The following is a 13,718-nucleotide window of genomic DNA, read 5'->3' as shown; positions in this document are numbered from 1 at the left end:
TATGTAGATATAAGTTAAATTACGTAAACTTACCAACAGAAGACAGTGTGATATAGTGGGGTAAAAAGGGGCTTTGAAGATAGAGTGTCTTGGTTCATACACCACTTCAAAACTAAACCAGCCAGGCATAGGGGCTCATGCCTGTGATCCCAGCACTTCGGGAGGCTGAGGTGGGAGGATCACGAGGTGAAAAGATTGGGACCATCCTGGTCAACATGGTGAAACCCCGTCTCTACTAAAAATAGAAAAATTAGCTGGGTATGGTGGCACCTGCCTGTAATCTCAGCTATTTGGGAGGCTGAGGCAGGAGAATCACTTGAAATCAGGAGGTGGAAGTTGCGATGAGCCGAGATTGTACCATGGCACTTGAGCCTGGAGACAGAGCAAGACTCTGTCTCAAAAAAAAAAAAAACCAACAAAATAAACCTAGGTAAATTATTCACCCTGTGTGAGTCTCATTTGTTTTATGGAACATTACCGGCCCTTCAGAAGGGTGTTTTCAAGATTAAATAATATTTGCAATCCACCTAAAACCTAGTTTGGCTCATAACACACATTCAATAAACATTACTATTTTATACACATTATATAAGATTAGAAAAAATATCTTAATAAGGGATGTTGAAGAATGGCTTCAGTTCACATAGAAAGTGTATCCCTGATGGTGGCTCACACCTGTAATCCCAGCACTTTGGGAGGCAGACGCTGGTGGATCACGAGGTCAAGAGATCGAGACTATCCTGGTCAACATGGTGAAACCCCGTCTCTACTAAAAATACAAAAAATTAGCTGGGCGTGGTGGCGCGTGCCTGTAATCCCAGCTATTTGGGAGGCTGAGGCAGGAGAATTGCCTCAACCCAGGAGGCAGAGGTTGCGGTGAGCCGAGATCACGCCTTTGCTCTCCAGCCTGGGTAACAAGAGCGAAACTCCGTCTCGAAAAAAAAAAGTGTATCCCTGATACAGGAGAAGCAGGAAGAATAATTACACAAAGAATGAATACTAGAAGAAAGGAAGACATTAAAGAGGAGAATAATGAGAACTACAATTAATCATTTAGGTACAGCCAAATACTGTAATAATTGGTAAACTGGCCTCTCCATTCCTGCATCCCTATAATCCATCTTTCAAGAGGACCAAAGACATCTTGTTAGTCATTTACACAAACTCCTTCAATGGCTCACACTGACTACAGAATTAAAATCCAAGTTCCTTGAGTATGGGATACAGGGCCCAGCCTACTTCCCCTGACCTCTACCCAAGTGATTTTTAGAGCAACTCAAGTATCGGACATAGGGCTACTGAACTCTTTATAACCCCTGCCATGCAGGACTGCCTGGTGAACTCCCCTAATCTGCCTAGTGAACACACAATTGCTTTTCAAACTAATCTCAAGTATTACTTTCATTCTTTTCCTGATTCTCCAACCCATTAAATCCTAACCCTCTCCAGTTCCAGAGAACTGGCCATTTTCTCTTTGTCTTCTCATTTTGAGTTGTATTTCTACTATGGTCCCCATAACACTTCATTTCATTTACGTGATCTTCCTCTACTACAAGAACCATATCTAGCACCTGGACTGGTAAACTGCAGTAAGTGTTTTTAAAATTATTAACAACAAAAAATGTTTTATTTTCTATCCTAATTATCACTCTCAGACTCTCATGGAGAAATTAGGTTCCCTTTCAGTTATTTACTTCAACTGAGTAGATTCTATCAGTCAAAAGGGACCTAACCAACAGTTTCAACTTCAATACTCCTTCCTCAGTCAAATGACTCTCCAGTTACTACCTGAAAAAAGAGATGCAGAGCACACATCAGGGGAGGCCATTCTCATTTCCAATTGTTTAGTTAGAAAGCTCTTCTTGGCTGGGCACAATGGCTCACGCCTATAATCCCAGCACTTTGGGAGGCCAAGGTGGGTGGATCATAAGGTCAGGAGTTAAGAGACCAGCCTCGCCAATCTGGTGAAACCCCATCTCTACTGAAAATACAAAAATTAGCTGGGCATGGTGGCATATGCCTGTAATCCCAGCTATTAGGAAAGCTGTGGCAGAAGAATGCCTTGAACCCAGGAGGCAGAGGTTGCAGTGAGCCGAGATCATGACCCTGCACTCCAGCCTGGGTGACAAAGAAAAGAAAGGGACAAGGAAAAAGAAAGCTCTTCCTTCTGTAGAACCATAAGCTGCCTCCACTTAATTTCCACTCACAGTATACCTGTCTACCACAGAACAAAATCATAAGGGCACCTGGCACATAAGCAGACACTCGAAACATTTTTTTAAAGCAAAACATTTACAAATTTGTATTGAAAAAGTACTCTTTTCAGACATACAGAGAGGGAGATACAATGTTTTGAAAATGTCTCAATCCTTTTGGATAACACTTTTACAAAAGAATATATAAACCTGGAGGTAAACATTCCATCTAAACATTAGGAGCATTAAAATATTTTCATGTGTTTATATTCTAAACCTGTTTAGCTCTTTCCTTTTCCTAAAAATGCCAACTCTAGGCTCTAATGACTTCAACAAACATTTTAGAATTTGGCCCATCATCATAATGAAACACCACTGCAATCTCTAAAATAACTGGTTTTGACAGCCAGAAAAAATATACAAACAAAAGGAATTTTTAGTCAGAGAACACAGGAGGTAACTGAAAACCAGGAAGTAAATGGTTCTCACGACGCTCTTTTCTTTCCTTTCCTCTTATTTATCCAGATGTCTTATCCTTGTCCCACATTTTTTTTTAAGATGGAGTCTTGCTCTGTCACTCAGGCTAAAGTACATTGGCACACTTTTGGCTCACTGCAACCTCCGCCTGCTGGGTTCAAGCAATTCTGTCTCAGCCTCCTGAGTACCTGGGATTACAGGTGCATGGCATGGTTAATTTTTGTTTTTTCAGGAGAGACAGGGTTTCACCATGTTGGTCAGGCTGGTCTCAAACTCCTGACCTCATGATCCCCCACGCTTAATCTCCCAAAGTGATAGGATTACAGGCGTGAGCCACCGCATCCAGCCTGTCCCACATTTTTTACATTACCTTATCACTGACATAAGCAATTAAAAAAAAATACCACAAGTGTAAATTCACAAAGCCCTTATTCTCACCTTTAAATAATTCATGATGCCAATATTTTTCATCCGGTCAGCAAAAGTATTGAAAGTCTCCACATTGCTTTTGGGATGATAAAATAGAATTTCACTTCTGAGCTTCCAAATAATCTGTGAAACCAGAACTTACTACCAAAATGTAAAATTCTTGCCTCAACCAATTTCTGTCTAAGATATTTTTTCCTGATTACAACATTAGTAACCTGTGATTCCTTTTCCTAGAGACCACTTCCGTCAACATTTTCTCTACTTTACTCTATAAAATTAACATTACCTCCTTATGTGATAAAATAGTATTAACCTTTTAAATTTCTAATAAAATATCAGATAGTTTAATAGTATCAATATTAATTTAGTAGTTTAAATAGGCAGTTAAGATACATATTCAATATAAAATATTTAACTGGTATGGAAGGAAGAATATTAAAGTCAGAAAATTTGGTTCTAATAATATTGGCTTCCTCATTGGTCTTAGCCTCATCTTCATCATCTGCAAAATGAGGGCAACAAACTAGATGTTTCCTGAGACCCCATCAATTTCTACAACTACTGACTACATTCATTCTATATTTAGAATGCCAATTTAAGAATTTTCATCCGCTATGGACTAATCTTAATAAAAAAAAATTTATCCTTAGATCACCAAAACTTTGGGGACAGAACATGGAGCTCAGAAAATCTCTATTTCTCTAACCTATATTGAAAGTACATCAATAACACCACCTTCAAAGTAAATTAAACTGAACTGTAAATCAATTATTTCTATGGACATACACACTGGTTACATGTATATATACACATACTATCCATACTATCGCCGGTATAATTATATACAATACACATATCATCATTTGGTATAATGATCCTCATCTTCCCAACTCAGAGATATCAAGATTTCATTTGTAGAATATCACACTGTAGTATTTGGGAGCTTAAAGAAAACTTCAATTTTGGACCACCTCCCACCAGGGATGGGTAAATGCTGGGTCGGGGGGGGCAGGAAAAAGAAAAAAAACTTCAAGATTATTATAGCTATTCTTACACCCAGTTGTACACAAGAATTACATGGGACACCTGTTAAAAATAAATATTCTGATTCAACAGGATGGGGGTGAAGTACAGGAATGTTTACTTTCAGTGAAAGCCCGAGGGGATCCAAATAGAGCCAAAGAAGTGCTAACAAAACAACAAACAACCACTGATCCAATTCCTTGATTTTATGAAACAAAATCTGGACAAGAATCTGTAACTTGTCCAGTGTTTTACATGTATATGTAACTTTAGTCCAAAAATTAAATTTTCCATCAACGGTTAAACTTTCTTTTTTTTGGTTTCGCTGTTGTTTTATTTTTGCTCTAGAAGATAACTAACAGATGCAAAGGTGACTGTATTAGTAAAAGCTATGGGTAAACTGCCTTTTCCTGAACAATATAGCAGTATGCCAGGCACTGTTTTGTTTTTTTTTTTTTTTTTTTTGAGATGAAGTTTAGCTGTTGTTACCCAGACTGGAGTGCAATGGCACAGTCTCGGCCCACCACAACCTCCGTCTCCTGGGTTCAAGACCAGGCACTGTTTTAATCCTGCCCTGTGACATTTACATTCTATGTAGAGAAACAAACAATAACCAAAAAACATAATTAAATTGTCAAGTGTTAGGGGAAAAAATGGAGCAAAAGATAAAGAGATCAGGAGTGCAATTCTGAAAGTACAAGCTGCAGGTGAAGTAAGGTAATCAGAATTTTAAACAGTCAAGGTAGGCCTCGTTGAAAAGAGGCCTTGAAGGAGGGTAGCTAGAGTGACATCTGAAGAGCTTTCCAAGAACTGGTTAAGGCAAAGGCAATCAGTCAGGCATATGCCTGGCCCATTTAAGTAAGAACAAGAAGGCCAGTGAGGATGGAAAAGAAAAAACAAGCAGGAGAATACAGGTTGAGTAACCCTTACCAGAAATCCTTGGATCAGAAATATTTCAGACTGGGGACGGTACCAAAGGCTAAACATGAAATTCACTTATGTTTCATATACACCTATAGACATAGCCTGATGGTAATTTTATACAATATTCTTAAGATTTTGTGCATGAAACAAAAATTGTATACACTGACCATCAGAAAGCAAATGTGTCACTATCTCATGTCAGTACTCAAAAAGGTTTGAATTTTGTAGCATTCTGCTTTTCACATTTTTGAACTGAGAATGCTCAACCTGTTACAGGAGATGAGGTCAAACAAGGAAAAGGAGTGAGCACATCACAGAGGAATTTATAGGCAATTATGACTTTGGATTTACTGAATTAAATGGAAAGCCATTACAATGTTTTTAGCAGAGGAGTGGCATGATGTGATATGTTTTAAAAAGCTCACTCTGAATCACTAGTCATAAGAGAAATGCAAATCATAGACAGGATGATGCCACTTTACAACCACAAGGATGGCTATTATCAGTAAGACAGAACGATAACAAAATATTGGCAAGGACTGGACAAATTAGAAGGCTCAGATATTGCTGGTGGGAATATAAATGGTGTGACCACTTTGGAAAACAGTCTGGCAGTTCCTCATGAGGCTAAACACAGTGTTACCATATGACCCAGCAATTCCACTCCCAGTTGTAGACCCAGGAGAAATTAAAACAAACATCCACACAAAAACTTGTACACAAAAGTTCATAGAAGCATTATTTCCAATAACTGAAAACCAAAAAACAACCTAAATGTCTAACAACTGATAAATGGACAAATAAAACATGGTAGTTCCATATAAGAGATTATTTGGCAATAAAAGTAATGAAGTATTTATACATGCCACAACATGGATAAACCATGAAAACATTATGCCAAGTGAAAGACACCATTTACAAAAGGCCACATATTATATGATACCACTTACATGAAACGTCCAGAATAGAAAGTAATAGATTAAGCTGGGCATAGTGGCTCACGCTTGTAATCCCAACACTTTGGGAGGCCAAGGTAGACAGATCACTTGAGGCCAGGAGTTCAAGACCTGCCTGACCAACAGAGAGAAACCCTGTCTCCACTAAAAATACAAAAAATTAGCTGGGCGTGGTAGTGCATGCCTGTAATCTCAACCACCCAAGAGGCTGAGATATAAGAATCACTTGAACCCAGGAGCTGGAGGTTGCAGTGACCAGAGATTGTGCCACTGCACTCCAGCCTGGGCAACAGAGCAAGACTCTGCCTCAAAAGAAAAGAAAAAAAGAAAAAGAAAGTAAAAGATTAGTGTCTGCCAGTGTCTGGTAGCTGTGAGGAGGAACGGGGAAAGACTGCAAGTGGGTACAGGGTTTTGGTTTCATGGGGGAAAAAGGTTCTAAATTTAGAGTGTGGTAATGGTTGGTTGCACAATTCTGTGAATATAGGAAAATACATTGAATTGTACGATTTAAATGGATGACGGTGTATTCACAATGTCTTGATAAAACTAAAACAAAGGATTGCTTTAGTTGGAAAAAGAGAATAATTCTTTCAAGAAGTTTTGCTGAAACAGAGTAAAACGACAAAGCGTAGTCTGTAGGGGAAGTTGGGGTCAAGAGATGATTTTAAGATAGAATAACAAAATGATTATATGATGATGGGAAATATTTATAAAGAGGGGGGAAAAGAAACAATTATTAGAATGAATGAATATTTTAGTCTCCTTTAAAATAACAGGTAAAAAGAAGTATTCAAAAAAGGGCCCAATACAAAATCTCTGCCCAAAAGTAGTTTTAGTAGCTTTTAGCAAAATCATTGAGATTCTGTAAAAGCTATTGTAGGTGAAGCTGGAGGCAGAAACTCCTGGGAATCTATCATTTCTTCCAGCAAACTCAAACTTTGTTTACCTTTTGTAGCTATCTGAATCTTCCAAGGTCTGAAAATAACTGGGCATGTATTCTGCAGCTTGCTGCCACTGGTGCTTCAGCAGAGCTTCTTGGATAAAACTCAAACAAGCACTTGCTGTCTGAGCAAAATCCTTCTTCCTTTTCCCTCCAATGGCTATAAAAATGAAAAAGAAGAGTTTTCATCCATAGTGACTCCAGTTCAACTATTCAAAAGACTTACTTCTGATAAGTTTTAACAAGTAAACAGTAGGTATTACTTGACCCAGCCCATTCCCAGTATCAAAGCCAGCTTCACTTGAAACACACCCTTCCACATCAGTTATTTTTATCAAATAAAAAAATATCTAAATTGATGTTTTGGGGCTACTAGAGTCACCAGATCCTTTAAATCTGATTCAATCATCCTTTCATCCTTGTACTAAATAATTTGGGGGAAATCTCTCAAACAGGCTCCCAAAAGCACAGTCCCAGGTATTTAAAATGGATAAAATGCCAAGGGCATTCTAGGCAAACATGGTCTTTATTACCTTCCCATGTTCTGCAAACTCCAAGTGGGCTTTTACTTTTTAAGGACCAAATTCCTAGTAACTCAATGATATTAAATACAAATGAGATTAAAACAGTTGTAAAAATTAGCATTTACATCTCTAAAGTAAAGAGTAATTGGCAATCCCCATGTTAAGAACAGAACAATGGCAATCCCCGTGTTATGAACAGAATGACTAGTTACATTATTATGTCCTCTTCTCTTCCCATATAACTACCAGGCCCTCTTCTAGTCCAGCTGAGTAACTGTAAGTACACAAAGACCAACAGGTACTTTGCAAAGGTTCAACTTGCGGATCTTTGATTTCCTTACACACCCTTTCCAAAAGTTAGTCTTTTAGACAGCTGTGCCTATATAGTAAAAGCTTCACAATCAAAATCATTACACATTATCTCAAGGTGAAAATGAAGGTGTTGAAAGCAAATGACATCTCCTTTTGCAAGTTAGGCAATTCCCAGTTCTTTGCTTATCAAAACTGCAGGACAGCATAATTTTTTTTACAACACATCACTATGTAATTTTTCATGAATAATTTAGAAAAAGTTCAAGGACCGGATACATGGCTATAATTAAATTCCATTCATTGCCATCTACTTACTTGTGTGACTAAGGTTTCTCAAAATTTATATTAATTAAACTAAATATAGCAGAATCAATGCTAAATCTTTTCTCATTCTAGAAATAAATAGAAGTCAGCCACAAATACAAAAATTATGAAAAAGTGATAGATTATTTTAAAAAAACAAAACACACACACACTTACACACAGAGACTTGCTCTGTCACCCAGGCTGGACTGTACTAGCACAATCATAGCTCACTGCAGCCTTGACCTGGGTTCAAGTGATTCTTCCTTTTGGCCTCCAAAAGTGCTGGGATTACGAGCACGAGCCACCACACACAGTCAACAACACTTTTAATACATATGTTATATTGATCAGCTATGTATAACTATTAATGATGATGTCTCAACCTAGAAAAAATTTTAATTCTTAAAACTTACAGGATATAAACAAAAAAAGTATGCTGATGCATACTTTTATTGCAAGAAGTACAACAAAAAGGAACACAAAATTGCCATCTATTAAAAGCTTTTTCATAATTTTTTTTTAAATGACAATGCAAGGCATTACAACCCTCTGCTATTCCTATGCTATTTGGATTCCATCACATATAAAGTAATACATATTCATTTAAAAATACCAACATCCTGGAAATTATTTCTTGCAAATATTAAGCATATAGTAAAACTTTTTCAGATGACACCTTAAAACTGTGCAAGGTAGTAGTCAATTTTTCCAAAAAAATAGGGGATACGTGAGTGAAAAGTTTGAAGACTACTGACTGCACCAAACTAGAGTTCTCAGACTTTTGAACGTACATACAAATCACCTGGGGACCTGACCCTTGCTACTCAATGTGGTCCTGGAACGTGCAGCATTACTATCACCTGGAATCTTGTTACAGCGTACTATGCCCAGCTCTCTGAATCAGAAGCTGCATTTTATAAGTTCTACACCAAGGCTGCTCAAGATCAGTGGCAATACCAGCCAGCTAGCCTAGGAAACTAACAAAACACCTCGTCCTTAAAACATCTTTTATTTACCTAAAGGAGAGGACTGTTCTCAGGCTAATCTCCCTTCTGTCTCTTAAGCTTTCACAACTGAGATTACAAATCAACTTTAGACAACTATACCTAAATGCTAGGAAAATACCCTTTTGTCTTCCAACGTAGTCTAGTTACCTCAGGAAAAGTTCTCCTTTCATTTCATTCTTTAATGAGCAAAAAGTAGTCTTACATGAGCCTGATGACTTCAAGAAAAAAAATTGTCAAGGAAAATACATTTTTACATGGAATAGAGATGTACAATAAAGAACCAGTGTCATCAACCTAACTTCTAAAATGCTACTGAAAGAATCTGGAAACGTATCAATCTGTCCACAAATACTTTTTGAGCACCACTGTGTGCCAAGCACTATTCTAGGTACTCACCATACAACTTCAATCCAGACTCGTCCCATCTTCAAAGTTTTTATTATAAGGGGCTTGCCGGGCATGCCCTTCAAAATGCCAAAAGGTATCTACCAGCATGAAAAATAAATACAGTCATTGTCAGGCAATTTTGTTTTCCTATTATGGTTAATTACCAGAACAATGTCAATATTACTTGCAAGTATTTTCTCATTGCAGACCAACAGTATTTTGGGTTTAACAGGCTATCTATGACATGTAAAATATTTCTAAGCATGTAAATTTTGGTCTTTGGTCTTAAATCTATCTGCTTGCAGACTGACTCAGACCCTCTATAGGACACTGGTAACAGAAACATGCCCAAGTATGGCATAACTAGAGGGAATTTAACTTACCAGTTCCCTGCCAGGGAGGAGGTAGCACTATCTCTGACATATCATTCATTCAGATCTGCCTTAAGCCGCGTGCATTAATTTAGCAAAAATAAAATGAGGAGAGGAAAGGCACTATTATTTTTCAACACTCACTATGCATGAGATACTATGCTAGGCACTTGAAGTATACTATCTCATTTTTAAAAATATACCTCAGTGATTAAAAGCGTAGTCTTTGAGATCAAACAGACCTGGGTTTGACTCCTGATACCACCACTTAAAGAGTGTAATGTCTTTGAGATTCAGTTTCCTCCTACCTAAACTGTCTAGCACAAAAATTATGGAGTATTAACTTACTGAGATCATTAAATGAGATATACTTAGATTAATATAAAATAATAAAAGCGAAATTTTAGAAGCCAAGGAATCTCTGTCAAGGGGAGAAAAGGCTGGGCAAAAAAATACATATTTAAGGGCAATAAGTAAAATGCTGGTTCAAATATATTCCCCAGACTATACCACTCAACATGCCAGCATACAGATAATTGCTTCTTTTATTTATATTAAATATATTCTGATAGGAAAACTATCCCATAGAAAAACATGCTTGCATTTACATTAGATAAAAATGGAGAAAATGCTCTTTTACCTAGGCTGGGTACAGTGGCTCATGCCTATAATCTCGGGACTTTGGGAGACGGAGGTGGGCAGATCACTTTTGGTCAGGAGTTCAAGACCAGCCTGGCCAACATGGTGAAATTCTGTCTCTACTAAAAATACAAAAATTAGCCGGGCGTGGTGGCGGCTGCCTGTAATCTCAACTACTTAGGAGGCTGAGGCCAGAGAATCACTTGAATTCAGAAGGCGGAGGTTGCAGTGAGCCAAGATCAGGCCACTGCACTCCAGCCTAGGTGACAGAGTGAGACTTTGTCTCAAAAAATATATATATATATATATTACATGACCAAATCTATTAGAAATAATGTCAATGCAATTCAACAGTAACTTCCTGAACACTTCCTAGGTATGTTTTCCTCAGTGGCAGAGACCGTATCTTCTCCACCTATGACTCTCAAATATATAGTCAATGCCAGAGATAAAAGTGTTCAGTAAGTATTACTAAAAAAAAATGCGTATCTAGCATAATACAGACTATCTATTATTAATCCGAGGGCAAAGAATTCTAGAAGAAAAAAGATTTTTTTTTTCCTTTGGCTTACGGCCTAAAAAATACCCCCATATATTCCTATCTTGAAAATTAAACCAGCCTCGTTATTCATTTTGTATCTGTACTGAATCCTACCACCTTCTTAAAGTTAATATGGTTCAATGTTATTATTTTACTTACCCACAGTTTCTATGTAGGTTTGAAGCCAAGGAAAATGCATTCCTGCACCAGAGAGCACAGATGTTTCCACTTGTTCATCATCTGTTACAGGCCCTTTTAATTCTTCACTGAAATCACTCATACCTATTACAGACTGAGAATACCAGTTAATTTCTGTATATCTTAATCCAGTCTTCTGAGTTGTACAGAAAAACAGCCATCTTTTTATCTAATAAATATAATTAGATCAGCAAAATGCATTACACCTGTAAGCTCTTTTAAAGTAAAAGATGAATTATGTCAGCAACAGCCAAAATAAATGATACATTAAAAAGAAAGACCAAACTACCAATGTTTCAAGCCTATATAAAGAAAAATAAGATACTGTCCTCTAATTTAAAAAAGTCAAGTCCAGACGAATAAAATTAGCTACATATATATTAGTTAATATAAATATTAGCTACAAATAAATATTGTTTTGTTATTATTTGTGTAACAAAACAATATGAGAAGTACAGTAAGAATAGTAGCAGTAGCTAATATTTATTAGGCCCTTACTATGTACCAGAAGTATAAATTATCTAATTTAATTCTCGCAGCAATCCTGAGGTGAGTATATTACTTTCTTCCATGTTAAGGTTGAAAAAACTGAGGGGCTCAGTGAAATGATGAAACCTGCCTAAGGTTACAAAGAAAGGTGATGTTACAAAAAAAGGAAATAGAACACCAAGCTACTTGGCCATGACTAGAATTCGGGGTGTGTGTGGAGGAGGGGTGCGGAAGGTGAGAAGCGGACCTAGAAAGACAATCATAAGCCAAGCTGAGTTTGGATGTACTCCTAAAGATGCTCAGGGCCCCTCCCTCATTCCCCAGACGAAATCGAATATTGGTACCTCTGATACTACCTCCGAAATTTCCCCAATTTCCCCTGTTCTCTGCAATCTTACAGCACTACCCTAGTTCAAGACCCCTTAAAACAGTGTCTAGATTCCTGCGTTAGCTTTCTAAACAACTACCCTGCCTCAAATTCTGCTTCTTTGCAACAGCCAGAGTAAACCTTCTAAAATCAAATTCTGTGTCTAGGAGTAGGAGTTATAAGTAACAACTGAATTTAAATTCGACCCATCAAGTATTTTGAGGAGTAGTTACACAAATCCTCCCTTCCCAAACCCTCAAAAATCCAAAAATCCGTTGCATTTGCCACGGCAACCAAAGCTTCTCCATCCCCCTTCTCTCGTTCTCAGACCCCAATAGTTTCAGTATTAGGAGGAAATAGAAGAACATGGATGATTTCTGACACACCCACCCCTTCCCGTTCCATGTAAACGCAGGAACCACGGGCGAGATCCGCGGCACTTACCCGACTAAAGTTAGAGCTCCTCAGTACCGCTAAACTCAGTCTCCGACTCCGAGACACGTGACATGTTCACCGGAAGACGGGTTAGGAGAGCTTGATACGAGCATGCGCAAACCCCGCCTTAGGCCTTCAGGCAGGCGCGGCCCCGCTCCTAACCCCTCCAGCAGCTGCAGATGTCTCATTGGTCTCTCCTCGACCCCGGAAGTGACTTCTGGATGTGACCCGGGAAGTGACGTTAAATTGCCCTGCTCCCATTGGTTCTGCCTGAATTGTACATTTTTTGTCTGTCTCAGCCAGAAAGTGGAAGACTTACTTTCATTTCAAATGGAAATTGGGGTGACAGGTCGGCGGCTGGGTGAAGGGACTAAAAGAGTAGAATGTCCCAACCCTGGCCGATCACTCGGCTGAATGCAGCCACATGAGTGAACCCAGCCAGTAATATCCAGACCCGGAGAATCACCCAGGTGAGCAAAGCCATAGAATAGGAAGAAATAAATGATTATTATTATTTTAGATGACTAAGTGTATTACATTGAAAGGATAACTAAAACTATAGATTTGAGTTTCCATCTCTTACACCATTTTCATTCATCCTGAAGAATTTTTTTAAGCATTGCTTACAGTGGAGGTCTATTGTGTTGAACTTTTTGTTTTTACTTATCTGAAAATGTCTATTCTCCTTTCTATTTTGAAGAATTTTTTTCTGGGTAGAGGATTCTGAATTGGCAATTTTTGTCCATCGCACTTTAAGCCCTCTGTTGATTTTAACCTGTTGTTTTTGATGAGAAGTCAGCTATCACTTTATTACTTTTGTTCATGTGTAATGTATTTTGTTTCTCTGACTGCCTGCGAAAATTTTTTTTCCAATAGTTGGTTATTTACAGTTTGACTATACGTGTCTAGGTGTGATTTTCTCTGTAATTAGCCTATTTGATAGTCACTGAGTTTCCTGGATTTGTCCATTTCTTTTTATGTTAATTTGGAATATTTTCAGCCATCGTTGTCTTAATATTTTTTTCTGTGCAGTTATGCTTCTGCTCCCCTCTCTGGGACTCAAATTATATGAATGTAACACCACTCTGTATTGATGAGTAGCAAGGTTCGATTCATTTTTTTCCTGAACTTTAGACTGAATATCTTCTATTATCTATCGTCAAGGTAACTTTTTGTTGTTTTTGTGGTGTCCAATATA

General features: G+C 37.9%; 2 protein-coding genes across 33 annotated transcripts in view; one reads left to right on the top strand and one right to left on the bottom strand.

Annotated features, from left to right (window-relative positions):
• TAF1A (TATA-box binding protein associated factor, RNA polymerase I subunit A) overlaps nt 1-12,600 on the bottom strand; it is a 30,804-nt gene extending 18,204 nt beyond the window's left edge. For 8 of the 30 annotated variants that reach the window (XR_013529670.1, XR_013529664.1, XR_013529665.1 and 5 more), the window contains exons 1-4: nt 12,530-12,600; nt 11,191-11,323; nt 9,490-9,578; nt 6,951-7,104 (exon numbers count right to left, since the gene is read on the bottom strand). Coding sequence is in view for 17 of the 30 variants with exons in the window: in XM_078356470.1 (XP_078212596.1) it covers nt 3,111-3,177; nt 6,951-7,104; nt 11,191-11,311 (342 nt within the window). In the remaining 13 variants the exon portion in view is untranslated. Of the gene's footprint in view, nt 1-3,110; nt 3,178-6,950; nt 7,105-9,489; nt 9,583-11,190; nt 11,324-12,475 lie in introns of those variants that run through there. The other 22 variants (XM_078356471.1, XM_078356472.1, XM_078356465.1 and 19 more) reach the window with 9 other exon arrangements.
• Nucleotides 12,601-12,792: 192 nt separating this feature from the next.
• MIA3 (MIA SH3 domain ER export factor 3) overlaps nt 12,793-13,718 on the top strand; it is a 71,111-nt gene continuing 70,185 nt past the window's right edge. For all 3 annotated transcript variants that reach the window (XM_078356462.1, XM_035280645.3, XM_054248043.2), the window contains exon 1: nt 12,793-12,990. The gene's annotated coding sequence lies outside the window, so the exon portion shown is untranslated. The remainder of the gene's footprint in view (nt 12,991-13,718) is intronic.

Source organism: Callithrix jacchus, chromosome 19 (assembly GCF_049354715.1).
Source record: "Callithrix jacchus isolate 240 chromosome 19, calJac240_pri, whole genome shotgun sequence".
Classification (NCBI taxonomy): domain Eukaryota; kingdom Metazoa; phylum Chordata; class Mammalia; order Primates; family Cebidae; genus Callithrix; species Callithrix jacchus.
The sequence above is the reverse complement of the archived record's forward strand: the minus strand, read 5'-3'. Positions and strand labels throughout refer to the sequence as shown.